Raw genomic sequence first — 26,399 nt, forward strand, 5'->3', positions numbered from 1 at the left:
AATAAAACACGGTAAGCATTAACTGTGTACCACAAATTCGATCATAAAGTGTTAATAACGAGATTAAAATTCGAGTCAATATTGGATGAACTTCGTATTCTCCTATTCTATACCAAGTACTAGACCACTTTTATGAATAAAAATAATATATATTACAAATGAGAAAAATATAGTTTTCACCCCTTAAATTTGCACCAGTTTCATATTTGGTTCTTCATATTCATAAAAAACACATTTGGTCCCTCATGTTTCAAAAATTCAACATTTTTAGTCATTTCCATCAATTTTTCGTTCGTACTAACATAATCAAGCATGTGTTTATCACTGCCGTGATTGACGGATTAATGGTAAATTGACGAAAATGACCAAAAGTGTTCATTTATTAAAACACGAGGAACCGAATATGAAATCGGTGCAAACTTGAGAAATGAAGACTGTTATTTTTTCTGTTACAAATGTATATAGTGCTAGAATATTTACCACTATGTAAAGTTAAAGTGGGTGAGGGAAAATCAAATATTGTAATTTTGACTTTTATCACGTTATTTATTTAGTTGTTGAATGAATGAATTAATTAGACCACGCAGCTTGACTTGTCACATGCGTTGTTCGTTGTATATATATAATATGCCCTATTTTCTCTTCTCAAACTTTGGAGATTTAGCTTTATTGCTACCTACTTATTTATATGATTAATAAATACACAAAGTGAAAATTTGGTATTTTAGCTTTATATGACTAAGTGATCATTATTGTAATTAGTAAATTAATTAATCTTTGTGCATATGTATATTGTGTCGTGTTTGAATTTAAGGGCGAAACCAGAAATTTTATTAGAGAGAGCGAGTTTTTTATGAAATAAGGCAACGGTGTCCGATTTTTTTTTAGAGTAATTCATAGAAAAAGATGCAAAAGTAAGTAATATTTATTAAAATAGTATAACTCTTAACCATAATATTTTATATTGTAATGATAAATATGAAAAAGTATATAAATTTACATGAGTGGAGAAAAATAAAAAATTGAAGGGTCAAACTCATATTTACAAAAGATTAAGGGGTCAATACCTATATTTTGAAAATATTACTAAGTTTATTTTGTTTTTAATCTTGGGGACCACAAACTATATATCATATCTTTTTTTTTTCTTCACATGAAGGTTAAAAAAGTAATTCATCCATAATCAACACAACTTATGAAGTGAAGCATAAATATTTATATAAATCTAATTTACATCAAATGAAATAAACTACTTTAATTTGTCTACATTTATGCTCTATACTATATATAACTACATACACATAACCCTTAATTAATTATTTAATTTCCAAACCACATATCTACAAATTCCAAATTAAATCCTCCACTAATAAACAATTAATTCCTCTCAACAAAACTAAATAATTATTACATGCACACATGCATTCATTAGTATACACACATTGATCGTACGTATCTATTAGCCTCTTGTCCTGATAATAGTGATTGAGCCTCTCCCCGGAGTATGAAGCCTGGTGAACGCCACCACAGCCTTGCCGGACAAACCCGGTCCCTCCGGCGAGACTAGCGGGCGGCAGGCGAAGTCCCCCACCGGGTGCCGCACCGCCCTCGTCGGCGGCATTAGAATCCTCTCGTTTATGTCGTTCAACGTCACGTCGCCGTCTATCCCTCCCGGCTTCACCACCGCAAACGGATACACCACCTTTGCTGTTAATACTCTCTTCTTTGATCTTTTCGTCTCGTTTTCTCGGCCACCTGTCGTATTAATTACATATATAATATTATTATTATATATATGTTCTTGAATTTGAAATAATTAGTATTCTAATTTAGATCTATTATGCCTCCAAGAAATAATTAGGCAAATATTACGAGATAATTTTGTCATATACTTTATATGTAATTTATAATTAAAATTATGGTAAATTACAACCACCTCCCTGAAGTAAAGTCTATTTACGAACAAACTCCTTATTTTTTAGAAATTACATACAAACCCCTGCAGTTTGTAAATTTCTTACATCCACCCCTACAGAAGAATGTTAATCTAAGAAATCTACAAATTGCAGGGGTTGATATAATGATCAAAAAACGAGGGTTTTTTTCGTAAATAAACCTAACTTCAGGGGGGCAATTGTAATTTACCATAAAATAATTAGTACAATATTTTGAATAATGCGGTGAGAAAGGAAAAAAAAAAACAAATAGGAGGAGACAAGTGATCCATCAAGATTATTATAATAATATTTCTTTATGAAATTAGATCAGGAAGGAAATCTTCTGTTGTTGTTTTTTTTTTCTTTATTCCGACCTAAAGTACAGTTACTTAGTGCCAATTGGTCAATCACAATTTGCAGCTTTTGTGACGAAAAAGACAAAGTGCAGTAGGAAGGAACATTATTTTTCAATTTATTCATTAATATTTTTATTTCTAGAGAGAGAAAGAAGATCTAGAGAGAGAAGAAAAGGTAATTAATTACCTGCTGCAGAAGAGAAAATGGGGTCTATGGAAAATAGGTTTTCATTATTCTCAGGTGTGGTCGTCTTCTTCCACTGTTCATCTGCTGATTCTGATTCTTTCTGAGAAGATGATGAGCTGTCGTAATAGCTTTCTGCTATTATTATTTCTTCTTCTGGTGTTTCCACATCTGATATATGACGTCATTATTCCCAGTTAGTTATTTACTATTTAATACCAACTTTTTTTTTTTTTTTTTGAATAAATTCAAGTCCATTATAAGGGGAAGTAGGGGAGGGGGACTCGAACCCTAGACCGTTACTCTATTGGTAAATGCCAGGTACCAACAACTTTTTTATATTTACCAAATATATATTGCATACATGTATATAGTAATTCAAGATTACTTTTTAATTAATTAATTTAATGTTTCTAACTTCATTTGTTAGAAGGTCATGTAAACGTCAAAATGTACATAATCATCCACTACAAATCTGTATGAACTATAAACAATTTACGAAAAACACGAATAATTAATTAATTAATTAAATTAGATGCATAATTACAACTAAATATTTTACCCCATGTAAATTTTAATTAACAGATCATAAGTGTAAAAGTGCTATTAAATTAAATCTAATTAATTACCTGAATTTGTGTCACATCTTGTTATCTGGCTGAGTGTACTATCAAAATCTTGGCAGCAATCCTGGATGCAATTCTGGATATATAGAGTAATAATTCAACGAATAAAAATAATCATTAAAACTTCGTTCGAACCTCGATCAGCCGTTAGCATAACTAATGAAGCTCAGTTCGAACTCGACTCGATTAAAACACTGACAAAAACGATTATATATGTACCACTAATATTATGTTACCTCAAACGAAGAAGTGTCGAAATCGGAGGTTAAACATTCGTCGTTGGCCGACATGAAAAGAAGCCTTCGTCGCTTCGAGCTGAACTGAAACAGCACATCTTGTAGATATCCCGTCGAAAAATCTTCGATATTATCGGATATTAACAATTGGCTACTGCTCTCCATGTTAATATGATCATCTGTTAATTTAAATTAAACTTCCATCACTACTCAGACTATATATATAGAGAGAGAAAAAAAAATGTAGAGAGAGAAAGTAGTGTGCACATACAAAGAGACATGTCTGCGTTGAAAACTCCGAGGTGGTTATGGAGATCCCAACCTACGGAAGAGCTGCTTCGTAGATTATTACTATTACTGTTACTATTACTATTACTATTACAATAACTGCCGTTGCTGAAAGCAATGGTGTGAAGATCACCACCCATATATTATATATGTGTGTGTGTGTATATATGTGTAATGTAATAACAATATTCTTGTTGTTTGCACAGAAAATCTGACAATCTTTTGAAAGTTTAAATAGTGGTGGGAGAAGAATATAATAATATGGTACCCGGCCCGTATCTTTTTCTCACTTTTTTTTTTCAAATAATATTTTTTTATAATATGAAAATCATTATTGATTTAAATTATAACGTACAGCATAGTTCAATTATATGTGTTTGATGATTTTTGAATTAGAGAATCCGGTTTGACTTACTGTTTTTCCTATATAGAATATATTAATCGTTCGTTTTGGTTCGGAAAATAAGATTAGTCAAGATAAAATTATGTAAACAAATACAAATTCAATTGGCTAAGAGATCAAGAGCTCATTTTTTTTCATTAATTACGTCTATAATTAATATTCCAGTGTTGAATTCTTTTATTATATAAAAATAATTAAATGTATAGCAGATTATTATTATTATTATTATTATTATTATTATTATTATAAATATATATATATATATAGAGAGAGAGAGAGAGTTAAAGGGGGGAAAGTATAGATACAAGATTAACATGCCTGATCATTCTTTTTGTTAAAGAAAAAAAAAACATTAATTACTTAAATAATAGTAGCAGTTGCTAAAGCATAAAAGAAAAAAAAGAAAGATGGGTAATTTAATTTGACAAAAAAAAAAAAAAGAGATGATATTAGATTTGGAGAGAAGATAACAGTCAGTCAGTCAACGGAGAGCAAGAGAAGGGAAAGAAAAAGATGAATATATTTGTTTTCTTGGGATTCGGGAAATAATTGCTTTAATTACTTTTTCATTTTTCGTTTTTTTGTTTTTTAAATATTTATTTATTTATAAATAAATAAATATGTGTGTGGGGGATGGTGTAGTAAAGTGGGGGACTAAATAATTGCGGTGGTTATGATAACATGTTTCTCTATAGCATGTAAAAAGATTTTATTTTCAAAATCCATGTAAGAGACTAAGAGAGAGTGAAGGTACTATGTGAAATATTGCTCTCAAATTTAATGCATCATAATAATATGAGGTACCATATTATATTAATTTCTACAATAAAATTAATATATATATATATATATATATATATATATATATATATATTCATTTGTGTGTGATTGTCTCGAATAATTGATTCTTATTTGATATTTGTGTCTCGATCGACAATAATAACTGTTCATTTAAAAAAAAAAAAATTTGTTCCATATTATTTGCCAATTTACATTTTCAACACTGCATTATATGCATTTTTTTCACTGTTTTAATCTTATTAATTAAATTCGAAGTATTAACTCTATGTTATCACATCAAAAAATAATCAAGGTTATTTTAGTATTTTTAATGCGTTTTTTTTTTTTTTTCAAATCAAGACACATTCATCGACCTTCTTAATACTCGTGCAAAACTGAAAGCCGACAATTTATAAAGAACAAATTAAAGAGAGTGATGAATTGGCCAAATGAGATTAATAGTGAAAATTTATCACTTGTAAATATGTGTGTGTGTGTGTGTGTGTGTGTGTGTGTGTGTGTTATAGGTGTGTCATGTATAGTCATTGCATGCTCATGGGACAAAATTCAAAATGAGGTTCATCTTTTTTCATATTTGATCTGAGATGGTTTCCAACTGTTTTGTCCTTTTGGTTTTTTTTTTTTTTATTTATTTAGGTGACTTTTTCTTCACTCTTACTATTGTGGGGCCCATATATTTTAATCTTCACCCAACTCACTTTTCTTTTTTTCTTTTCTTTTGTTATTTTCAATGATTCGTTAGAGTTATTTAACTTATTTCTTTTGAGTGGTTGGGATTTGTGGTTTGAAAAAAAATAAAAAAAATTGGTCAACGTAGGCATGGTCAAAGTTCTTGAAACCTCAAGATGAATAGTACGTCTGGACCGTGCAATTGTGTTTGATGATGAACATTGACAAAAAAAAAAAAAAAGTTAGAATCATGTTCATGTTACATGAGTGTGTTCTGAAATTAAAACAAATTGACCAATATCCAAATTGAATTACTCCGTCGTTTCAAATTATCTGTCGTTTTAAAGAATTTTTAAGATTATGTTATATTTAATTATGTTTTAACACATGTATGTTAAAAACTTAAACGATTAATAGTTTGAAATTTATGAAGATATTCTATTCGATACGAACTTATTTTTTTTCAACAATCGAACAAAACCACGTTTAGGTGTGCAGTTGTACACAGCTGATCTTTAAGATTTTCTTTTTATATATATTTATAATGTTTTATACATGTGGTATGTGGAGTTCTTTTGTATTTTAAAACGATGGAAGGGTTAAAATTGGAAATTATCAATAACTTTTCAAAATTAGACAAAATCCATTTATCAATTCTTTAAAAAAGTTCAACAATTTTCTCTCAATTATTTTTTTAAAATCTTTCAAATATTCTTCCAAAATTTGCAAATGATCTTGTTACTCGATCTAGATATAATTATGATAACTGATAAGTACACGATTATTAAGGTTATATGTGATTTATAGATGAATTTTGTGCAAGATTAAGTGGTCTATGTTGTTTTAATTATGTGGGATTAGTCTTTAATTGTGGATTGAGTGGAATAAATGAATTTGTGCTTTAATGTATTGGGCCTTGTGTCAATATTCCTTGTACTCTAATTTGCAGCATGTGGGCCGAATTTTTTCATTTAATTTAACCCATATTTCATGACCCAGTCCAGCTTACTTCATATATCATTTATACATGTACAAATTACAATGCTCTCACCAATTCAAAAAAAAAAAAAAAAAAAAAAAAAAGCAAAAACAAAAAATACAATGCTCTCACACACACACACACACACACACACACTTGGCACTATGTATGGATGTCAAGTGGCCATACCTCCATAAAGGTATTCCTCACCATCTGCAGAAAACGAGCCACCTTATCATGACCCGGCGTGGGATGAGCTTCCCGGGGTCGGTCGAGCTACTACAGTCGAACTACTGGGACAATATTGAGTTGGATAACCAGTCCATGTAAGTTGGTGTTGTGTCTGGCTCTCCGTCAACTATTACAACGGATTTCAACACCCCGTCCGCACAATATTCATCCCATCGATCCTGTACTCAGTCGAAACATGCGACAAAATTGTTGGTATAATTTATAACAATCTGCGTAAACGAAAATACTTACTTGTTTGTCGAAAAGAGGAATTGTGAAAACCACAAAGAACGATCGAGGCTTGCCAAAGCAATTCCCTTAAGACAATATTTCCGGGCTGTCAACGGTGCACAGTCTCTTCCCGGTAGTCTCCCAAGGTACAACGATCGGTTGTCGAAAATTTGCACGAATAGTCGACCCACGGCGAACTTGAACAACGAACGAAACTTTGACGAAGAAAAGGAAGAATATGAAGAACTATCTCTTAATTGCCGATTAAATTCAGTACAGAATTGGCCAGATTCTGCCTTTATTTATAGGTTGTAGAGATTCATTCACAGAGGGATGCAATGGTTGAAGAAGAAGCAGAAGGTTGTGTCTCTTCTTTTTACGAGTTCAAAAAGCGTAGGAAAATTAATTGGTCATGGACCAATTAATTAAATATTTGGTTTGGGCCAAATATTTTATGATTTAGATTTTGGGTCAATTAATTTGACTAATTACTAAATGTCCCCAAAGTAATATTTGTGGACATCTAAACCCAAACTAGTCCTATCACTCGATCACACCGAGCGCACATCTTTTGAACTTTAACCATTTAATCAAGACAATTTTCATTCACTTTACTTCATGATTTTGATCAAGTAAATAAATGAAATTTATCTTTACATAATTAAATTAATATTACTCAATATTAATTATTGGAAATTATGAAAATTCCAACAATCCCCCACATGAATAAAATTGTTCTTCCAATCTTATAGCATAAGATCTATTTGTCAAAATTCCTTAGTGAATAGTACAGCATCGGGATAGGTGAAATATTTCATCTTGAACCTTCCCTAGTTAAAGCTTATCGGATTTACTTAGCCAATCGGTGAATTATTTCATCTTGAACCGTCGGCTGTTTGTGTAAACCAAGACAATAAACTTAACACCATACTAAACGAACTTGTTCAAGTTCTCGGTTGTGTTCGTTTTGGCCCTGAACATCCTCGGGTTCTGCGAGTGCTTTAGAGAATTCCAGCCTTTAAGAGTTCTCAACGAGCCGACCCAGCTCACACTAACATAGGTGACCGCATCTATAAAGAGTATCCTACTATACCCCACTTGTAGATTACAAGATATAGACGTCATTAAAAGCAATAGCTTAACCTTTTTTAACGTCGTAGGTTGCACTTATTGCATCATAGGAATAAGATGGAGTTAAAACTCGTAAGTGCTCCATTCATTTAAGTTACGCAGAACTGGTTGTCCTATTGAACTTGGTCCGTGGGATCTCCAGTCGCCAAGTTAGGTTTCCGTATACGGTAACTTAGTTATATAGGCTTTAAACTTATTCCCCTCGATGCACATTTAACTCTCTCGCTAGATAAACCTTTATCAAATGGATCCTCTAGGTTATCTTAGGACTTCTCAAAATCAATGGAAATTTATTCCATTAGAGAGTAAATGTATCACGTTATATGTCTACAACGAATATGTCGAGACTTACTATAGTAAAGTATGAGAGCAATTTGTTAATTGATTATTTTTAAATCAAATATCTAATTATATTGCTTCGCTATATCCCCCAAGGACATATACAAACATATTTAACTTGTAGTCAAATACCCCCGCATTTTGAGATATTTATAGCTCAATTATATATATTTCCATAACTCATAAGGAATTTTCATCTTGTGTGAAACTCTATTTAAAATGTCATTAGACACACAAGGAGTTTCCCCCACAAGTTGTTCGGTAAACTCAAATTTAATCGTGTCTTTAAATCATGATTTTCATTTGACTACCCCATTCGATGTGAATAGGGTGCAATGATTTTTCCATGCACACAAATAAGTTACTCATATTATCCGCTCCATCGGATTTAAGAAGTTATCTTCTTATTTTGTATTTCACAAATACGCATTTGCTACCTTTTTATTAAACTCAAAATTTTAAGAACTTTAATATTTATTGAGAAAATACTCACAATATGATTGGACAGAATCATATTGCACCGTTTAAATCAAGAACTAACTTACAAAAGTTTTGAAAATAGAGAAATCAAGCACCCCTCATGAGTGCTTATTTGAAGTATAAATAAATATTAATTATGCCCAAATTCAACCAACTCACTGGATTGAAAACAATATTATTTCAAAAGAAAGAATAAAATATTTATATGATTTAATAATTTTAAATTTCAGACAGACTTGTAAAACATAGGGCAATTTTTTTTTTAAAAAAAATATACTAGTCAAAAAACTTGTATAATAAAACCTTATTTTACACACGACATTTCCCAACATAATAAGTTCTTACAACTCTTAAATAAACCATATAAACTAAAAATTATTAATATAAATTTAGTAGCTTAGTTCTTGCTGATAACGGCTACGTTCGCCTTAAAGAGGCCGTCACATAGGTACCCCTTTCCCACATAGAACCCTCCTTTGGTTAGCACAAATTTGTCCGACTCAAAAGCCAACTTGAAACCTTTCTTGGTTAGGATAGAACCACTGATTAAGTTCTTCCTAATATCCGGAACATGTAGCACATCGTTCAAGGTAACTTCCTTTCCGGAAGTGAATTTTAAGATCACTTGTCCTTGTCCTTCAACCACCGAATAATCATCATTTCCCATGAAGAGTTTTTGTTCTTGCTCCAACTTTTTGTAGGAGGAAAACATGCTCTTGTCATAGCAAATGTGACGTGTAGCCCCGGTGTCTACCCACCATCCTCTCGTATCGCTCATTAGGTAGGCCTCCGTTACAACTGCCGAAAAGTGCATGTTGTCGTTCTCGGAAGTAGCTAAGTCCACGGTGACATTAGCTTCATTTTTATTATTTTCTTTGCGGTGGCGGCAATCCTTCGCAAGGTGTCCATTCTTTCCACAAACGAAGCACGCTCCGGTGAACCTTTTCTTCTTGTTATTTGGTCCTTTGTTAAAGGTAAGACCCTTTCGCTTGTTGCTCTGCTTCGAGCTCTCCACCACGTGTGCCTTAGCCACGAATTGACCATCATTGTCGGTAATTTTATTATCCTCCTCGGTCTTGAGCCTTGCTATGAGTTCCTCTTCGTCCATTTGGCAACCGATTTCTTGTGCCTTAGGTAGTGTTTGAACTCCGTCCAACTCGGTGGAAGCTTTCCAATTATGGAAGCCACTTGATAGGATTCGCTCACCTCATGACCCTCGGCGAGAATATCGTAGATCATGAGTTGGAGTTCATTCACTTGCTCACTCACAGTTTTGCTATCGACCATTCGATAAAATTGGAATTTGTCCACTATAAATTTCCTATAACCCGCATCTTCAGACTTGTATTTCTTGGACAAACTATCCCACAAAAGTTTAGCAGTCTTTATAGGACTATAAACTTTGTACAACGGTTCGTCCAAGCAAATCAAGATGTAGTTACGGCATAGGAAATCAGAGTGACTCCACGCATCGATGGCTAGGAAGACTTCCTTGTTATTTTCGGGAGTTTCTCCTTCCTTTGCCTTAGGTGCCTCCTCATTGAGAAACTTAGCCAAATTCATGGTAGTAAGGTAGAAGAACATTTTGTTCTTCCAAGTAGCAAAGTCCGTGCCCATGAACTTGTTTGGTTTTTCGGCCGCGCCGACAACCTTAGGGGTGGTATCATTGATTGAAGCCATCTACACAAATTTATTAAATGTGAAATTGAATTTATCCAAAACTTTTAATCTCATAATTTTAGTTTTGAAAAACAGTGAACTGAAACGATAAATTCAAGATGTAGAAAATTCAAGAAATTCTCTACGCAATATGGATTCAATACAATAGTTAGAACTAAAATTACTTTCAGGCCTTATGCAATTTCTTAAAGCCAGACTTTTGATTCTGATGCAATTTTTATAAAATAATGTGATTGCACACAGAAGTGCACTTACAAAATAATAATTTTAAAACATAAGCAGTCTAAATATTTTGGCATAGAAAATACCTTTTCTACCAATCAATTAGCCCAGTATAGAAGATTTCGGCACAAACATTTACAAATAAACAAATCTTTATATATGTTTACATTTACAGAAACTTTGAAATCAATGTTTTGTTTCCTTTTCTTCGCAAATCACTCAAGCATATACAATATATACACGCATATATTGTGAGAAAAAACAATCAACGTATATTAAATATGGAATAAAGCAGATTTTAAAAATCTTATGAGTCTTAACACAAGTTTCGAAAAACAGAATTCCATTAACGCAGAATTTATAAAAACTTAATAATATATATTGTCTTAAGATTGTTGGTATAATTTATAACAATCTGCGTAAACGAAAATACTTACTTGTTTGTCGAAAAGAGGAATTGTGAAAACCACAAAGAACGATCGAGGCTTGCCAAAGCAATTCCCTTAAGACAATATTTCCGGGCTGTCAACGGTGCACAGTCTCTTCCCGGTAGTCTCCCAAGGTACAACGATCGGTTGTCGAAAATTTGCACGAATAGTCGACCCACGGCGAACTTGAACAACGAATGAAACTCTGACGAAGAAAAGGAAGAATATGAAGAACTATCTCTTAATTGCCGATTAAATTCAGTACAGAATTGACCAGATTCTGCCTTTATTTATAGGTTGTAGAGATCCATTCACAGAGGGATGCAATGGTTGAAGAAGAAGCAGAAGGTTGTGTCTCTTCTTTTTACGAGTTCAAAAAGCGTAGGAAAATTAATTGGTCATGGACCAATTAATTAAATATTTGGTTTGGGCCAAATATTTTATGATTTAGATTTTGGGTCAATTAATTTGACTAATTACTAAATGTCCCCAAAGTAATATTTGTGGACATCTAAACCCAAACTAGTCATGTCACTCGATCACACCGAGCGCACATCTTTTGAACTTTAACCATTTAATCAAGACAATTTTCATTCACTTTACTTCATGATTTTGATCAAGTAAATAAATGAAATTTATCTTTACATAATTAAATTAATATTACTCAATATTAATTATTGGAAATTATGAAAATTCCAACAAAAATGACAACTTCAGACAGTTCCATCTTCTTGAACATAGCTTGTACCAAAAGCGAAATCTCTCGCCCCATCCCTTGGCCCGACAAGTATTTGATGGATGAATATAAATCATGGTAATTCAACGGGCCGTTAAGGTAGCGGACCTGGACTTGGTGCCCACAAGAAACCAACTCTCATTGAAGTTGAAATTTCCGTACTACAGCTGCTAGAATTCGATCATAGAACCTTGTACCAACTTACCGCTAAAACTAGTTGAGCTATACTCATACGGGCTTCTTCTTGAAAATAGCTGCTGACATATAAGGGCATCTCCTATCAAATGGGGAAGGGTGGGGATGGGGGAGGGTTGAGGTATTTAGTGAATAGAGGGTGGGGCTGGGGTGGGACTGGGGTGGCTGGGGGTGAATTGAGCCCAGGCATAACTGCGTAAGCCCTGGCTCTCACGCGCCCCACCCTCCCCGGACATTCACGCTTTATTTTTTTTTTATTTTTTTTTTTTTGGTTTTACTTCTTTTTTCCTTCTCTTCCACGTAGGCCATCATCCCCTTCTTTATTCTTTTTTTTTTTTCTTTTATTTTTCTTTTATTTTTTTCTTTCTTTTCTTTATTTATTTTTCTTTTCTTATTTTTTTTTAATTTTAATTTATTTTAGTTCTCGTTTTTTTTCTCTTTCTTTTTTCTTTATTTATTTTAGTTTTTTTATTGGTTTCTTTTATTTTATTTTAGTTTTCTCGTTTTCTTTTTATCTAATTCGATCTTTTTAATTTAAAATAGTAATTTTATTGCAAACATTCTATTAATTATATTAACATTACATGTTATTATATTACAAAATAGTTTTAGAAAATGACAATATAATTAATAACCTAATAATAGCACAACATTATTATTATTATTATTATTATTATTATTATTATTATTATATGGTGAGAGTGGTGATGGAAAAAATGGAAGAAAGAGATTGATCGATTGGACAAGAAATTGGTTGGGGTCGGGGTCGGGGGAGCCGCCCCCGTCGACAGGAGATGCCCTAAGGTCGTCCATGAATATGTTGGACCTGGCCGAAGTGCCTCAACACTTTTTCCAGATGATCAGGATCAATGTCGTCCAAACAGCACAACATGCCGTTGAACCGCAACGGTCGAGCATCGAGAACCGGTCACAAAGAGTGACATACGAATCCCATATAACTTGCAAAACGATAAATAACCGGATTGAACAAATTAACCTGCAAAAATGAGTAACACAATCTAAATTCAAAAGTTTATGCAAACACCATCTAACTAATCGGATTAATCAAATAAATAATTTGATTTTTTCCAATACAGACTATACTTGCAAAGTAGTTATGAATTTATTTACCGACCTTTTTCAGAACTTGGAGGGGCAAAAATGTAATTTTAACCAATTTAATCTACTAGTTCAGCGTCGACGGGAGCAGAGCAGAGCACCACTCCTCTGCCCTTTCTCCTTCCCGCACCACCACCCGCCGCCGCCACCACACCACCGCCGCGGCACTCTTCCGATCAGATTTCAGTTATCACAATCCATGAAACTTGTTTGCCCTAATACAACTGGCCCTCATTTGCTTTCAGTCTTCTCATTCCCATCCCTCTCGATTCTCAGAACCCGCAGAGAATCTGGGCCCAAATTATCATCTCGATGGAATTCAAATTCCGCCGGGCTGAAATTGAATTGCAATTGTGTTAGTGCCAGTAATGAGAGCTGTAGTAACGGCCGTAACAATGGCGGCAGTGACATCTGGGAAGAATCCGACGAGTGCGTGGAGGTGATAGTTGTCGGCAGCCGGAAAGATGCCATCCTGGACTTCTGCTCCGCCTCTCCTTTTCTTTCCCCTGTTCTGAGATTCTGGTATATTCCGATTATTCCTTTTCTATTTAATTTTATTTTTAAATGTTGATTTTATATGTTCACTGATTCTGAACTTGTAATTTAGATAATCCATTATATCTGCTAGATTTACGGCATTATTTATGTATTTGATTTGATAATTGCGTTTTACTTGTATTACTTTTCGGTGTTGTAATTTCGATGTACAATTGACATGGTGCTTATCTTTAAATGGAAGTCTTTGAATTCATATCTTCAACCGCTAGAAATCGAGGTTTCGTAGTTAATGTAACTTTTTTTTTATGTGGCAGGAATATTCTTGGTTATGAGTCGGAACTGGTGCGATTGCAACAGAGGTTTACTAAACAAGGTTAACGATCTAAACTCAGTTGTCGATTTTGAATTTTCCGACGTGTAGTTACATGTTTGTTTCTTTATTCAAACTTATAAATTAATGTCTGGCAAATTATATTGGCCGATTGTTCTAATAATTTGCATTTGCGTTGCTCGCTGCGTTTGTGTGGTTTTGCAGATAGCACTCCAATAACAGTGGAAGATTTCTCAGCTCGGCAGTCTCGTAAAGCTGTTATACTTGTTTGTACATTACCTGCCTCTCACTCTATCTTCTATTTTTTATGGTATTGGATAATGCTTAGTTGAGTTGAAATCGTTGAATAGTTGGAGTTGTTCATGCATATGCACGAGTCAACTTTCAATTGATGTAATATAATTAACAAATATTAATTTTAAAAATCTCTGAAGATGAATTCAGTTATCTGATAATTTTTAAATTAAATCGCATGTGACCAGACTTTAACGAGGTCAGCCTTTGTTATGTCAAAGGTTCAGGGAAATATGACTTGTAAGCTTAATTTCTGATGCGAATATGAATTTTAGTTGGTGGAAATAGTCGAATCTCTCTCTCTAGAACCTATTATATTTTTTAGTAAACTGTTTTAATTCTTCACTTATTTTTTTTTAATTAGGTTGCTAGTGCTGCTTATGGCTCGGATCATATTACAGCACTTGAAGTTCTTAGTAATGCCAAATCTGCAAACGGGTTTGTGGTGGGCATAATTCTGAAGCCATTTAGCTTTGAAGGACAAAGGCGCCTAGACGAGGTACATGTTTTTTTCCTTTTTGATTCTGATTTTTTTTTTTTTTTTTGTTCAGATTAATATAAAATTTACTGAAACGTTATAGTGATTTATGCCATCTGTAGGTCAAGGATTTGGTAAGCAAACTTCAAAAGCAAGCAAATTTTTGTATCGGTGAGTAACTCGTTTCCTGAGGCTGATAAACTGTTTCCTTGATATAGTTAGAAGCTTGCATGTTGACTTCGTTTGACTTTCATATTGTGGATTTCTTAAGAAAAATTATGCACTGTAAAACCATATGTATGACTGTGAATTTGACTACTGCAGTTCTTGATACGGATACGCTTCTCGAGAATGATCTGGTTACTCTAGACGAGGCGTTGAGGACTTCTAACAATGCTGTTTTGATGGCCATGAATGCCATATCCATTCTCTTATCTGTAAGACAACTCACCTTGCCTTGTTTTGATTTCACATTTGCTAAAACTTTGTTAATATTACTTTTTATTGCTTAAATTTGAGGTAATAACTTTTTCACTGTCGATAACAGGGAAAACACATAAAACTTCTCAACACAAACGACAATTCAATCAGAGAACTTCAACTTCCTGAGTTTAGAGAAGTAAGTTTTCGAACAATCTTATTCCTTACGAGATTTCAGTTGTCAGTTCACCTAAATATACGGAGATTTTATTTTAATGAAAAATTCAAATCCTGTTTCAAATGAAGGCTAAGTAACAACTCCCGGAATGAGCTATTTTTTTCATGCCAGACATTTCACTGATGCTCCTTTATGATTTACAGATTTTCGAGAGTTACAGTGAAGCAAGAATTGGATTTGGGTCGGGTCACAATATCAAAACTTCACTTTTGCAAGCTATAAACGACTGCCCTTTCCTGGGTGTCGATATAAAGGTTCGACTTACTTAAATCTTTTGTGGTTTTATATTGCACTAACTGTTCTTTTGATGACATCATTTTTGCAACTCACGCTTCATTTCTTTTGCTATTCATATGGCAGGACCTTGATGGTGTGATTTTATGCATGATTGCAACTTCAGGTATCGTAAATGGCAATGATGCAAATAATGCTTTGCACGAAATTCGTTCAATTACAAAATGCAACGGCGAAATCGCCGTATCTGTAGTTCACGAGCCCAATCTGGAGCCTAACACAATACTGGCCACCGTAATTGTTTTCGGGTAACCTTCCTTGTCAACCAAGTTAGCTAAACTGAATTGACTGTCCAAATGTTTTCTTGAAGTTGCATGTTTTTGAGTATTGATTTTCTTAGTATTAAACCCTAATCTTTAATGGCTTGTTATTCTGGTGGACAATTTGAAAGTGGACCTGTTTTGATTTTACGTAGGATGTATGTGATTTGTAAACAGATATACCAGAAAGCAATTGGCTCCCAGAAACGGCATATTCTCTAGCCTGGGCCAACGTTTCCCTTTCATCTTCAATATCTTTAAGAAGCAACACCAGAAAACTAACAATTCCGAAAACGGCATTTCATCTAAGGATCCGCGTATCTCCGACGTGATAAATCCACCTGGCGCTGAAGAAACTGGTGTTTTCTCTGGCAAAATCGGGGATATAGATGAAGAATTATTTTCTATAAGGTTTTTTCAATGCATGTTTCGGCTTCACATAATTAGTATTTCCAATGATCTATTCCGACATTGACAAATTCTTCTTGTGTAGGGATGAGAATAGCTCAGCAGAAAGAGAGGTGGAATTATTTGAATCTAACTTCAGTTCTTCCGCTTATGATTTGAATTCTGAAGGTACCGAAATTATTGGGAAAAATACACTTTTCGGCCCTCAAGTTTACCTTGATTTCACATTTAGTCCCTCTTGTTCACAAAATACAGATTTAGTCCCTCATGTTACATGAGTTTTGTGAACAAGAGGGACCAAATGTGAAATTGAGGTAAACTCGAGGGACGAAAAGTGTAATTTTCCCCAAAATTATTCTATCAGTAGTGAATGTGATGCTCTCAGTTTTTCTTAGTTTAACGACGATAACATTTTAGTTTTATGTAATTCTGATCGGAATGGATTATACAGGCACGCAAATGTTCAAAAGGGAGCTGCTAACTAGAGGGAATCAGGGGCCAGGTCAATCAGCTGAAGTGTCTAAATACGGGACCAATTTTTCTGAAGCAACTGCATCGGTTGACAGTATCAGCATCTACAAACTGCCTGTGGGTGTAAAACATTTAGAGGAGTTGGAAGACACTTCTCTCACCTCAAACACTAAGCACGAAGACAATGTGAAGAAGCAGCATCACGATGCGCCTAGTGTATCTTGGTCTGGGTTGACCAATGTTGACTTCAACAATAAAGGAAATAGCACCGGTAACACTAAGAAGCATGGAGGGCTCTCAGTTCGTGCTGCATCCATGCTGGTAATATTCGAACTAAATAATATTATTTTTTTATTATTATTATTATTTTCTTTTTTTGGGTTCGTTTCCCAAAAAAACTGAGCTGATCATATGTAGTAGTATGGATACGATACTGCAATACCGGAATGATAAACAGTTTAAAGTTTGAAAGTCATGGTTATGCACACTTTCTATCTCGCTTGTGAAATAGATCAATATAATTTCTTTTATCTTCGAGAATTTTGGGAAGCTATAACTGTCAAAAAAGGACGAAAAAACACTTGTTTTAGTTGCCGATTGTGCAAGCATTTTTCTCCATGCAACTTACTTGAACTGGTTTATTTGACAAACCCTTGTTGGTTATATACAGGAAACGGAGAGAGATTCACAGAAGAAATGGAATCGTACGGTGGAAATGAAATATCGTGGAGGAACATACAGAGGGCGTGCTCAAGGAGGGCTACCCGAAGGAAAGGTACTTTCATGTTCATCCAAAAAGATAATAAAAACTCGATTTTGATGCATCTGATTAAAAGGGATGGTATAAATATTAAATATTAAATATAATGATGAGTCTCTCTTAGGGTCGTCTATTGCTTGGAGATGGAAGCATATATGAGGGTATGTGGCGGTATGGAAAAAGATCGGGTATGGGAACATTCTACTTCAACAATGGAGATGTTTTCCAAGGATCCTGGAGGGATGATGTCATGCATGGCAAGGTAATCTATTTGGTATCGAGGAAATTGAGTTTTATTTTTTTTCTGTGGAATTTAAGTTAAATTGAAACAAAAAATTGCGAACGATAGTGTTAATTTGTATTCCGTATCTTACGTAGGGATGGATTTACTTCCATACTGGAGATAGATGGTTTGCCAATTTCTGGAAGGGAAAGGCAAACGGCGAAGGCCGTTTCTACTCGAAGCTTGGTGATGTTTTCTTTGGCCACTTCAAAGAAGGATGGCGAAATGGAAATTTTCTTCGTATCAATGTTGATGGGACAAGGTTTGTCTTTTTTTTTTTTTTTTCTTAATATTTTCTAAATTTATTTTTTCCATGGATTTTTTTAATCGAGTTTTTTTTTTTTTTTTTTTTGCATTAAGCACCAATGTGTTATATCGAACTGCTAAAAACTCCTGGTTTTTTTACATTTTTTCTAAGATCTCAAGAGCTATGGGATGAAGGCGTCCTCGTCAGCGAAAAGCAATTGGATCCTAATGCCGAACTTGGTTGAGCATTTGTTTCATTTGGTACTTGTAAATATAAATCACAAAATCAACATTTTGTTAAGACGCACGCACCCATGTGTGTGTGTGTGTGTAAAAGATGGATATTGCATTCTATGTAGCTTATTCATCTCCATCTCTTTTTTTTTGTATGTTAAAAATGTTGTGTAAATATGGGCATCTATTCATTTGATAATTAATTTTAAATCGTTGGCTACCTTTCTTTTGTAGAAATTATGCCCATCTATTCGTCTTGTTCGTTTTGATATATGCTGATATACCATTTAAATTTCTATTCAATCTTGCTCTTTGGTTCGATGATCGTTGAATAACTTAAGAGAGTATATAATATATAGAGAGAGAGAGAAAGAAAGAGTGCGTGTAAAGAACAACAAAACGAGGAGAGATAATCGTGAAGCTAGTGTAAACCACCCAAGGTTACAGTATATATTTTCAAAAAAAAAAATATAAATAGTAGATTTTAAAATTTGGAAAAAATAGATTTAATTTAAAATTGGACTTTATTAAAATGGGCCTAAAATCAAAGAACTACCTACTAACTAAAATCCAACTTTTGAGCAAAGCCCAATTTAATACAATTATTACCTTAATGCCCTCGGGTTAAAACTTCTCCAAAACCCGGCGGCAACTCTCTGATTCAGCAAACTGAGAATTAATTCAATTGCGCTGCAAATTCAATTCCGCAGCGACTGGGAAAAAAATAAACCCTAGAATCAAGCATGATGCTGAGCTTGTTTTCTCGTAATCTATGGCGTGAAATCAGTGCCTGCAAATCCTCGATTCCAAGAGCCTCTCCGGTTTGCGGCGGCGGCGGCGGTGGTTATGGCAGAAGACATTACGTCCACGTGCCGAGGGTTATTGAGCATTCATCCAGAGGGGAGAGATCCTACGATATATTCTCGCGCCTTCTGAAGGAGCGAATTATCTGCATCAACGGTCCGATCTCCGACGACACGTCTCACGTCGTTGTCGCCCAGCTTCTTTTCCTCGAGTCGGAAAATCCATCCAAGCCCATTCACATGTATCTCAATTCCCCCGGAGGCGCCGTCTCCGCCGGTAATTGTTCACTTTTTTTTGGCCGGCGTATTTTGATTTTTGTATTTTAATATTTTCAACACGTAAATTCCGTTCGCCTATGTCGACTTATCGACATCTATAATTTATATTATATAGATTAAAACATTTCTATGCAGGCCTTGCTATCTACGATACGATGCAGTACATTCGATCTCCAGTCAACACTATATGTCTCGGTCGAGCCGCATCGATGGCTTCTCTCCTATTGGCTGCCGGTGCAAAGGGTGAGAGGCGGTCCCTACCAAATGCCACGATCATGATTCATCAGCCTTCGGGTGGGCACAGAGGGCAGGCAAAGGATATGAGCATTTATGCCAAAAAGATTCTTCGTATTTCGGACTCGCTTAACGCACTTTATTGCAAGCACACCGGACAATCTATTGAATTAATTGAGAAGAATATGGACCGCAATTATTACATGACGCCTCGAGAGGCAAAGGAGTTTGGTATTATAGACGAAATCATGGATGAGAGACCGTTGACCCTTGTAACTGACGCTATAGCAGACGAGGCCGAAGATAAAGGTTCGAGTTAGATATTCTGTGTACGATGATTCGATTCTTTTTTCTTTTTCTTTTTTTTTTCTTTTTTATTTTTTTGAATTTTTGGTATATATTCTATAATTACAAATGTCTATCCTTTTCAAACTTGCCCTCGTTTTCGTAATATAAGGTTACGGTGATGTTAGCTTATATGGCAACGTCCGCTTGATGAAGCTTCTTTCGTTTCTGCATTAGCGATATAGTTTCCGATGAGGTGCTTACGTCTAATTATAACGATTAAGAAAAGAAACTGTTTTTTTTAATCAGCCTTAATATTTAAACCGGTGTGCGTTCGCACACCGCCTATTTATTTATAGGTAGATACGGACACAGTAGTGTAAAAATCAGCATTAAAAAGATCAAATTTCAAATACTCGACTAACTTATAATCGGACTCTCATCGTTACTAAAATTTAATATAGCACAGAATTTAGACCTATTCGGGAATGGGAGAAATTTAGTGTGAATCAACTATCAAGCGAGGCCTAGAGACGTAAAGTTATCGCAACAACAATGAAGATAAAATCTCAGCCATAGTTTTATCGGGCACCTCACCTTCATTCTCGTCTTCTACTCCAGCCTCCAGCATAGCAGCATCCAGTCTTAGCTTTCTTTTTGCAATCTCGTAAACGTTCTCATCTACCGTGTCCTTTGTCACAAGCCTTCCAAATCAAGAAAATTATTAGATGAGAGAGAGAGAGAGAGAGAGGTTTAGAGAGGGGAAGGGGGGGGGGGGGTTTACCTGTAAACTGTGACGGGCTTAGTCTGACCAATACGATGACAGCGGTCTTCAGCCTGTCGATCAATCTGGGGATTAAAATCCATGTCATGAATGATAACAGTATCTGCTCCGATCAAGTTCAGACCCTGCCCACCGGCCCTTGTGGACAACAGACATGCGAATATAGAAGTGTCCTTGTTGAATGTATCCACTATTGTCTGTCTCTCTGTCACCTGCGTACTGACAACAGTATGACATATAAATGAAACTCCGCTAATTAATCACAAGTTTCAAATAAACAATAGTATTATCACGCAGTATTTTAATACGTAGACATTAGAAAGAAAAAAAAAAAAAAGAAAAAAAGAAGAAAAAAAAAAGATAGGGTAAATTACGAATATCCGATGAGATAAAGGCCAAATTGCAAAATAACTCGACATGCAAAATTACATTTACCTCTCAAACTAACGATCCGTCAAGATTTTTAAAGAACCAATAAAATGTCCAAATTGCCCTTGAACAAAAAGAAAATGGAAAAGATAGAAAATCTAAATTACAACCCCCTATTTGTTGGTAAATATTTCACAAGCAATCATCATCTCATAGTAATATTCATCAAATGGAGAATTGACATAAGATATCAGTGGCATGAAAACTGCACAGAACATCTAACAGAAAGACAAATATACCTTCCATCAAGCCGCCTATAGGTGACACCGATCACATCCAAAGTCCACTCCAATATGTCAAGCATTGAAGTCCATTGACTAAAAATAAGAACACGACTCCCACAGCGGTTCAGTGCAGGGAGAAGCTCAGCCAATGCCTAAATCCACATGCAAAACCAGTTTTAGTCATAATCTCAATCAAAACACAATCCCACCTACTAAATGATTTGGCTTAGTGTGATACTAATACTGAGAAGTAGAGGACAATGAAACATTACCCGACACTTGGCGGAAAACATAACGTGTTCGTCAGAAAGAATTCCATCTGAAGGAGAATCACCGTGGTAAAGCATAAGCTGCAATAAGCAGTAAAATTGAGTCTCAATATTTACCCGTATGTCATAAGATGAAGACCAAGCTCAAGTAGCAAAGTAAAGAATTATTCTTATCAACTGCATAAATAATGGGCAAGTGATAGCATTTCCAACGTGTCAAATATATAATTCCGCATTTGAAAACCCAATTACCCGATGAATATTGAAGTCATTATAGCCCTTAAGCTCTTCGATTACACGTTCCAATGTACATTCTGAACCAAATACACCTTTTGGGTGCAAAATTTTAGCAAAACGAACAACATCACCATCTGTGTAATTGCGTCTAACCAATAAAGGATGATTTGCTATCTGAAAGTATAGGAAACAAACAAGATCTAAGAAACTGGTAAATGTTTAAGCATTACACAACTTTAACAAAAAAAAAAAGCAATACCTTACGAAACTCGAGAAAATAATTAGATATTTGACGTCGAGGAAGGATCCGAGCTATATTAACTAGGGAACTTTCTGAAGACTTCATACGAGCTTGAGATATAGCACGATAATTCTCAATTGCTTCTTTATAAGCACCCTCTTGTTCTTTTACCATGTGAACATACTCAACCTGTTACACAATCAAGGTGCCACTTAGATTAGGTGGATAAACAGAAAAAAAAAAATAGATAAAGTATTTGTAGGAGCAGAAGTTAAAACATTTATAGAAGGAATTCAAGCCAAATTAGCTGAAGATTCAACTCCAATACCTTCTGCGTCTTTGGAACTAGCTGCTGCATTACGTCTGCTTTTAACCGCCTTAAGATGAATGGCCCCAAAATGGACTTCATTCTACCAATCAAGTCTCCATCTTCTGCATTTAACAACTTTTTTAAGTCAACATCTCCAGTTTGAAAAAGATCGGGCATCATAAACTCCAACATCGACCACAGCTCCTGCAAAACAAAGAACAAACTACTCAAGAAAGGCAATCCGAAGTAACCAACAATGACAAAAGGAGAAAAAAAAATTGGCAGGAATATTCTCACCTGGTGGATTAAATAATTAGTTTATGTAAACTAAATTATAAACAGAAACATCACAATTAAAAATTCCTCGTACGACCAGCCAATGATGTGAATTGTGATGCTAATGTGTAATAAAAACTAGGTTCTTGTGAAAACATACATGCAAATCGTTTTGCAACGGTGTCCCTGTCAGCATCAGACGCTGTCTTGCATTTCTTGCTACTGACATCAAGTTTTTCCACCGGTAACTGCTCTTATCCTTCAAAGCATGAGCTTCATCCATTAGCACACAACTCCATTTAAAATGCCTGAGAATTCTGCGGTCGTCTTTCTGCTGCGCACTGAAGAATGACTTTCAGACTTGAGAATGAAGAGAAACTCTAAGGGAATTTCACCAAAAGAACAACCTAATAGAAACCACAAACCTGTGGCGTTCAAAAAGTGAGTAGCACACAAGAATAACATCACATGGAGGTGGCAAACCGGCCTTCCCCAGAGAGTTCAACTCTTTCGAATAAGCTGACCGCGCAGATCCATGGTATTGAAGCACGGTAAACGACGGGCACCACTTTTTGAGCTCCCTTTCCCAATTTTCCAACAAAGATGCAGGACAAACGATTAAATGAGGCCCAGGATCATCTTCCAAATGCTTCAACAGGGTCAGATAAGTTATGGCCTGTGGTACAAAATTTACTTCACAGTCAGGCCTGAGAGTTGGAAACCAAATTAGAGAAAAAAGATTACGGCAAAGATAGAACTGCAACGAACTTACCTGGACAGTCTTACCAAGACCCATCTCATCTGCCAATATAGCTGCATTTTCAACTAATATTGTTTAGAAATACGACAGAGGTCAGTTAAAACCAGAAGCATACCAAGTAGTTATTATTCGATTTTCATACTATTTGATGCATACATTTAACATTCTCAGCATAGAAGTTTTACACTCTTAAATTAACAAAATAACACTATTGAATGTCCGGACAAGTTATAAATATACCAAAGCTTCCTACTCAGAAAACAAGAAAGGACGACAACATTCATCAAATAACAAACAAGTGAAAACCCTAAAGCCAGCTTATAGCAGCCACTTCAAGTTAACCACATAAGAGTATCGCATAGCAAAAATAGACACCAACACTAAGCATAACAAATGATTAGTATTAAGTATAAACCCAACAAGAAAAGATGTATTACCTCCCTCAATTTTCTTTCTATACAAAAGCAGAAGAAAATTGACCCCAACAAGCTGGTATTGCTTTAGAATCGGTTTAAAATCTGAATCCTCAGCTCCGCACGCTTCGTTTACATCGTCCTGCATGTTGAATTGGAAAGAGTTAGATGTATCCGTTTGTCTTTTCTTGTTTCTCCATGCAGAAAAATTCTTCAAAAATATTTTTTTTTTTTAAATCCTAAACAGTTAATCATCAAACATTAAACATCTAGTGTGCTTCAAATTAAACCCTCATCAAAAACAATTCCATTGCAAAATCAAAAAAAAAATAACAACTTGGAACATTGATACCTGAGTGACAATTCTAGCTGCAGCAGAACCCAACTCCACTTCCGAATACCGATCGCAAGCCGCGACGCTTGTACCGTACAACTCCCTCTTCAGCTCAGCCGAAATCTTCCCACACTTGAGCAGAGCCTTCTTAACAACGTCTTCTTCTTCTTCTTCATCTTCCAAATCCTCCGCCGCCTCCGACAACCAAACCTCACGGTCACTAAAATCGCCGGCCTTTCCATCCTCTTCATCATCATCATCATCATCGTCCTCGATGACAAAGCGATTGCCGCGAGTAGCCGTACTCGCGGGCCTCTTACTCACCACCACGTCGGCGTCCTCGTCCTCCAAATCCTCGAATTCGTTGATGCGGTTTCCGGCGGGATGCGGCGGCGGCGCGTCTCCGAGCTCTTCGGAGGACGAACTGTCGATGACGTGGACGGAATTGGAAGCGGCGCCGTTAGCGCGGGGATTGGAGAAAGCGAAGGATTCGATTGGGGGAGGAGGGTTTTGGGGTTTGGGTTTGAGTACGCGAGATGGTTTGAATGAATCGGAGTGGTGGGACCACTCGTCCTCCGATAGTTCGATGAATTCTCTCTCTCTCTTCATTTTCTTCTTCTTCTTCACTGTCGATCGGCAGAAATGAGGAGAGAGAGAGAGAGAGAGAGAAATCAAAAGGAAAGTATAATTGGGGGCTACCGCCAATTCTTCTGCTGCGCTAAGAAAATTCTGATTCCGGAATTTCAATTTCAGTCCTTTTGATTTCCTTTTTTTTTTTATTATTTATTGAGAATATTTCATTTTCTTTTTATTTATTTTTTAAGGAGATATAGTAACATAATATATCATTGTGATGGTGGGACATTTCACATTTGGTTTGATTATATTTTTGTCGAAATTGGAATATATATGAAATTGTAATTTATGATCAAGTTTAAGTTCAAAAACAATTACAAAAGTTATATTTTAACTACTATCATTATTATTATTCTTATGTATCATATAATATGAGTGAATACAAAAGTCATTATTAAACCACGCATAATAGCATTCATATGTAGGAGTGTGAATGACCCGAGCTCGCTTGTTTTGGCAGGCTCGAGCTCGTTGAGTATTTTTTAATTTTTTTGCTCGAGCTCGAGCCCAAGCTCAATTTTTTTAAACTATTTATTTTTTATTATTAAAAATTATTTATATTATAATAAAAAAATAAAATAAAAAATAAATTGTGTAAGCATATATATTTTTATATGTTTTTTTTTATATTATTTCTATAATATTGTATATTTATTACACATTATTTAAATAAAAAAATAAAATATATATAAAAGAATACGCCTCGCAAGCCGGCTCGTGAGCTCATAAGTCATAACAACTAAAATAAATTGAGTTCGAGCTTTTTTTGAGCAGGCTCATCTAGCACACAAGTCCGCCTCAATCGTTTATCACCCCTATCCATATTTATGTGTACTTAGTGAGTAGTTATTTTATTTATGTATACACTTTAAAACAATATTCACCATGTGTATGACCCATAAAATCTGCGGATTCCAATTTAAAATTTACCATTTTCGAAAGAACAAAAAGTCATTCCAACTTTTTCTTAAGAATGAATTAAAATCAGCTTTTCATTCCCCAAAAAATTAATATCTATATATAATATAAAAAGAGGATCTATGGCCTCAATGAATGACATGTGGCAAATGATGATGTCATTTGTCAAAATTGCTTAGTTGGAGTTCAATTGATTAGGTGGATTGTTCAATTGATTAGGTGGCATTTTTATTTATGGATGTTTTTTAGTTCTTTCCTATTTTACATTTACACAATCATTTAATAATTACCACATGTATATATATTATTTCCAAAGTTAATATTTTATAAATTCGAAATAAAAAAATCTTATTTGTATTTTCAGTATTTCAAAATATTTTTACTGAAAAAAAATTCATGAAACTCATTTTTTTACGAATATTCAAACAATTTTCATAAAAAAAAATGTTTTTTTAAATACTAAAATATTAAAATAAAGGAA

General features: G+C 34.7%; 5 protein-coding genes across 6 annotated transcripts; 2 read left to right on the forward strand and 3 right to left on the reverse strand.

The window, feature by feature from the left end:
• Nucleotides 1-1,193: 1,193 nt before the first annotated feature.
• On the reverse strand, nt 1,194-3,826 carry LOC105966086 (uncharacterized). The gene is made up of 5 exons (XM_012990634.2): nt 3,611-3,826; nt 3,340-3,518; nt 3,107-3,179; nt 2,481-2,648; nt 1,194-1,755 (listed from the first exon to the last, which is right to left on the reverse strand). The coding sequence occupies exons 1-5, from the start codon at nt 3,765-3,767 to the stop codon at nt 1,460-1,462; spliced, it is 873 nt and encodes a 290-aa protein (XP_012846088.2). The 5' UTR covers nt 3,768-3,826; the 3' UTR covers nt 1,194-1,459.
• Nucleotides 3,827-9,969: 6,143 nt separating this feature from the next.
• Nucleotides 9,970-11,664, reverse strand: LOC148770448 (uncharacterized). Its single transcript, XM_088818235.1, has 2 exons — nt 11,231-11,664; nt 9,970-10,571 (listed from the first exon to the last, which is right to left on the reverse strand). The coding sequence occupies exon 2, from the start codon at nt 10,569-10,571 to the stop codon at nt 9,978-9,980; it is 594 nt and encodes a 197-aa protein (XP_088674361.1). The 5' UTR covers nt 11,231-11,664; the 3' UTR covers nt 9,970-9,977.
• A 1,473-nt stretch (nt 11,665-13,137) lies between these two features.
• Nucleotides 13,138-18,723, forward strand: ARC3 (GTP binding protein). The gene is made up of 16 exons (XM_012990710.2): nt 13,138-13,793; nt 14,084-14,142; nt 14,305-14,366; nt 14,759-14,893; nt 14,995-15,043; nt 15,197-15,309; nt 15,420-15,491; nt 15,674-15,784; nt 15,891-16,072; nt 16,262-16,495; nt 16,578-16,660; nt 16,944-17,284; nt 17,634-17,738; nt 17,848-17,985; nt 18,102-18,268; nt 18,425-18,723. The coding sequence occupies exons 1-16, from the start codon at nt 13,270-13,272 to the stop codon at nt 18,495-18,497; spliced, it is 2,448 nt and encodes an 815-aa protein (XP_012846164.2). The 5' UTR covers nt 13,138-13,269; the 3' UTR covers nt 18,498-18,723.
• A 423-nt stretch (nt 18,724-19,146) lies between these two features.
• On the forward strand, nt 19,147-20,299 carry LOC105966135 (ATP-dependent Clp protease proteolytic subunit 2, mitochondrial). Its single transcript, XM_012990692.2, has 2 exons — nt 19,147-19,566; nt 19,704-20,299. The coding sequence occupies exons 1-2, from the start codon at nt 19,230-19,232 to the stop codon at nt 20,120-20,122; spliced, it is 756 nt and encodes a 251-aa protein (XP_012846146.2). The 5' UTR covers nt 19,147-19,229; the 3' UTR covers nt 20,123-20,299.
• Nucleotides 20,300-20,465: 166 nt separating this feature from the next.
• On the reverse strand, nt 20,466-25,243 carry ETL1 (SNF2 domain-containing protein / helicase domain-containing protein). 2 transcript variants are annotated; one of them, XR_016031361.1, is made up of 12 exons: nt 24,383-25,163; nt 24,055-24,172; nt 23,630-23,670; nt 23,283-23,533; nt 23,018-23,198; nt 22,600-22,785; nt 22,290-22,460; nt 22,046-22,204; nt 21,797-21,874; nt 21,540-21,676; nt 20,872-21,083; nt 20,466-20,791 (listed from the first exon to the last, which is right to left on the reverse strand). XR_016031361.1 is itself a non-coding variant. In XM_012990690.2 (12 exons), exons 1-12 carry the CDS (start codon nt 24,971-24,973, stop codon nt 20,629-20,631), a joined length of 2,295 nt encoding a protein of 764 aa, XP_012846144.1. In that variant the 5' UTR covers nt 24,974-25,243; the 3' UTR covers nt 20,466-20,628. The 2 variants fall into 2 exon arrangements, 1 of the variants encoding a protein (XP_012846144.1); XM_012990690.2 differs by having other exon boundaries at nt 20,872-21,090; nt 24,383-25,243.
• Nucleotides 25,244-26,399: the final 1,156 nt, after the last annotated feature.

The sequence above is a fragment of the Erythranthe guttata genome, chromosome 5, assembly GCF_056151865.1.
Source record: "Erythranthe guttata isolate IM_541 chromosome 5, IM_541, whole genome shotgun sequence".
Lineage (NCBI taxonomy): Eukaryota > Viridiplantae > Streptophyta > Magnoliopsida > Lamiales > Phrymaceae > Erythranthe > Erythranthe guttata.

Bases quoted from the DNA above. Each gene is read 5' to 3' on its own strand.
- LOC105966086 (XM_012990634.2), bottom strand. From the start codon at position 3,767: ATGGGTGGTGATCTTCACACCATTGCTTTCAGCAACGGCAGTTATTGT. The intron at 3,519-3,610 runs GTATGTGCACAC...TTAAATTAACAG, and splicing joins CAACGCAGACATGTCTCTTT to ATGATCATATTAACATGGAG. The intron at 2,649-3,106 runs GTAATTAATTAG...GTCATATATCAG, and splicing joins AAGATGTGACACAAATTCAG to ATGTGGAAACACCAGAAGAA.
- LOC148770448 (XM_088818235.1), bottom strand. From the start codon at position 10,571: ATGGCTTCAATCAATGATACCACCCCTAAGGTTGTCGGCGCGGCCGAA.
- ARC3 (XM_012990710.2), top strand. From the start codon at position 13,270: ATGAATTTATTTACCGACCTTTTTCAGAACTTGGAGGGGCAAAAATGT. The intron at 14,143-14,304 runs GTTAACGATCTA...GTGGTTTTGCAG, and splicing joins ACAGAGGTTTACTAAACAAG to ATAGCACTCCAATAACAGTG. The intron at 16,661-16,943 runs GTACCGAAATTA...TGGATTATACAG, and splicing joins TTATGATTTGAATTCTGAAG to GCACGCAAATGTTCAAAAGG.
- LOC105966135 (XM_012990692.2), top strand. From the start codon at position 19,230: ATGATGCTGAGCTTGTTTTCTCGTAATCTATGGCGTGAAATCAGTGCC. The intron at 19,567-19,703 runs GTAATTGTTCAC...ATTTCTATGCAG, and splicing joins CGGAGGCGCCGTCTCCGCCG to GCCTTGCTATCTACGATACG.
- ETL1 (XM_012990690.2), bottom strand. From the start codon at position 24,973: ATGAAGAGAGAGAGAGAATTCATCGAACTATCGGAGGACGAGTGGTCC. The intron at 21,875-22,045 runs GTAATTGGGTTT...TGCTTATTGCAG, and splicing joins ATGACTTCAATATTCATCGG to CTTATGCTTTACCACGGTGA. The intron at 21,091-21,539 runs GTATATTTGTCT...TACTGTTGTCAG, and splicing joins TATAGGCGGCTTGATGGAAG to TACGCAGGTGACAGAGAGAC.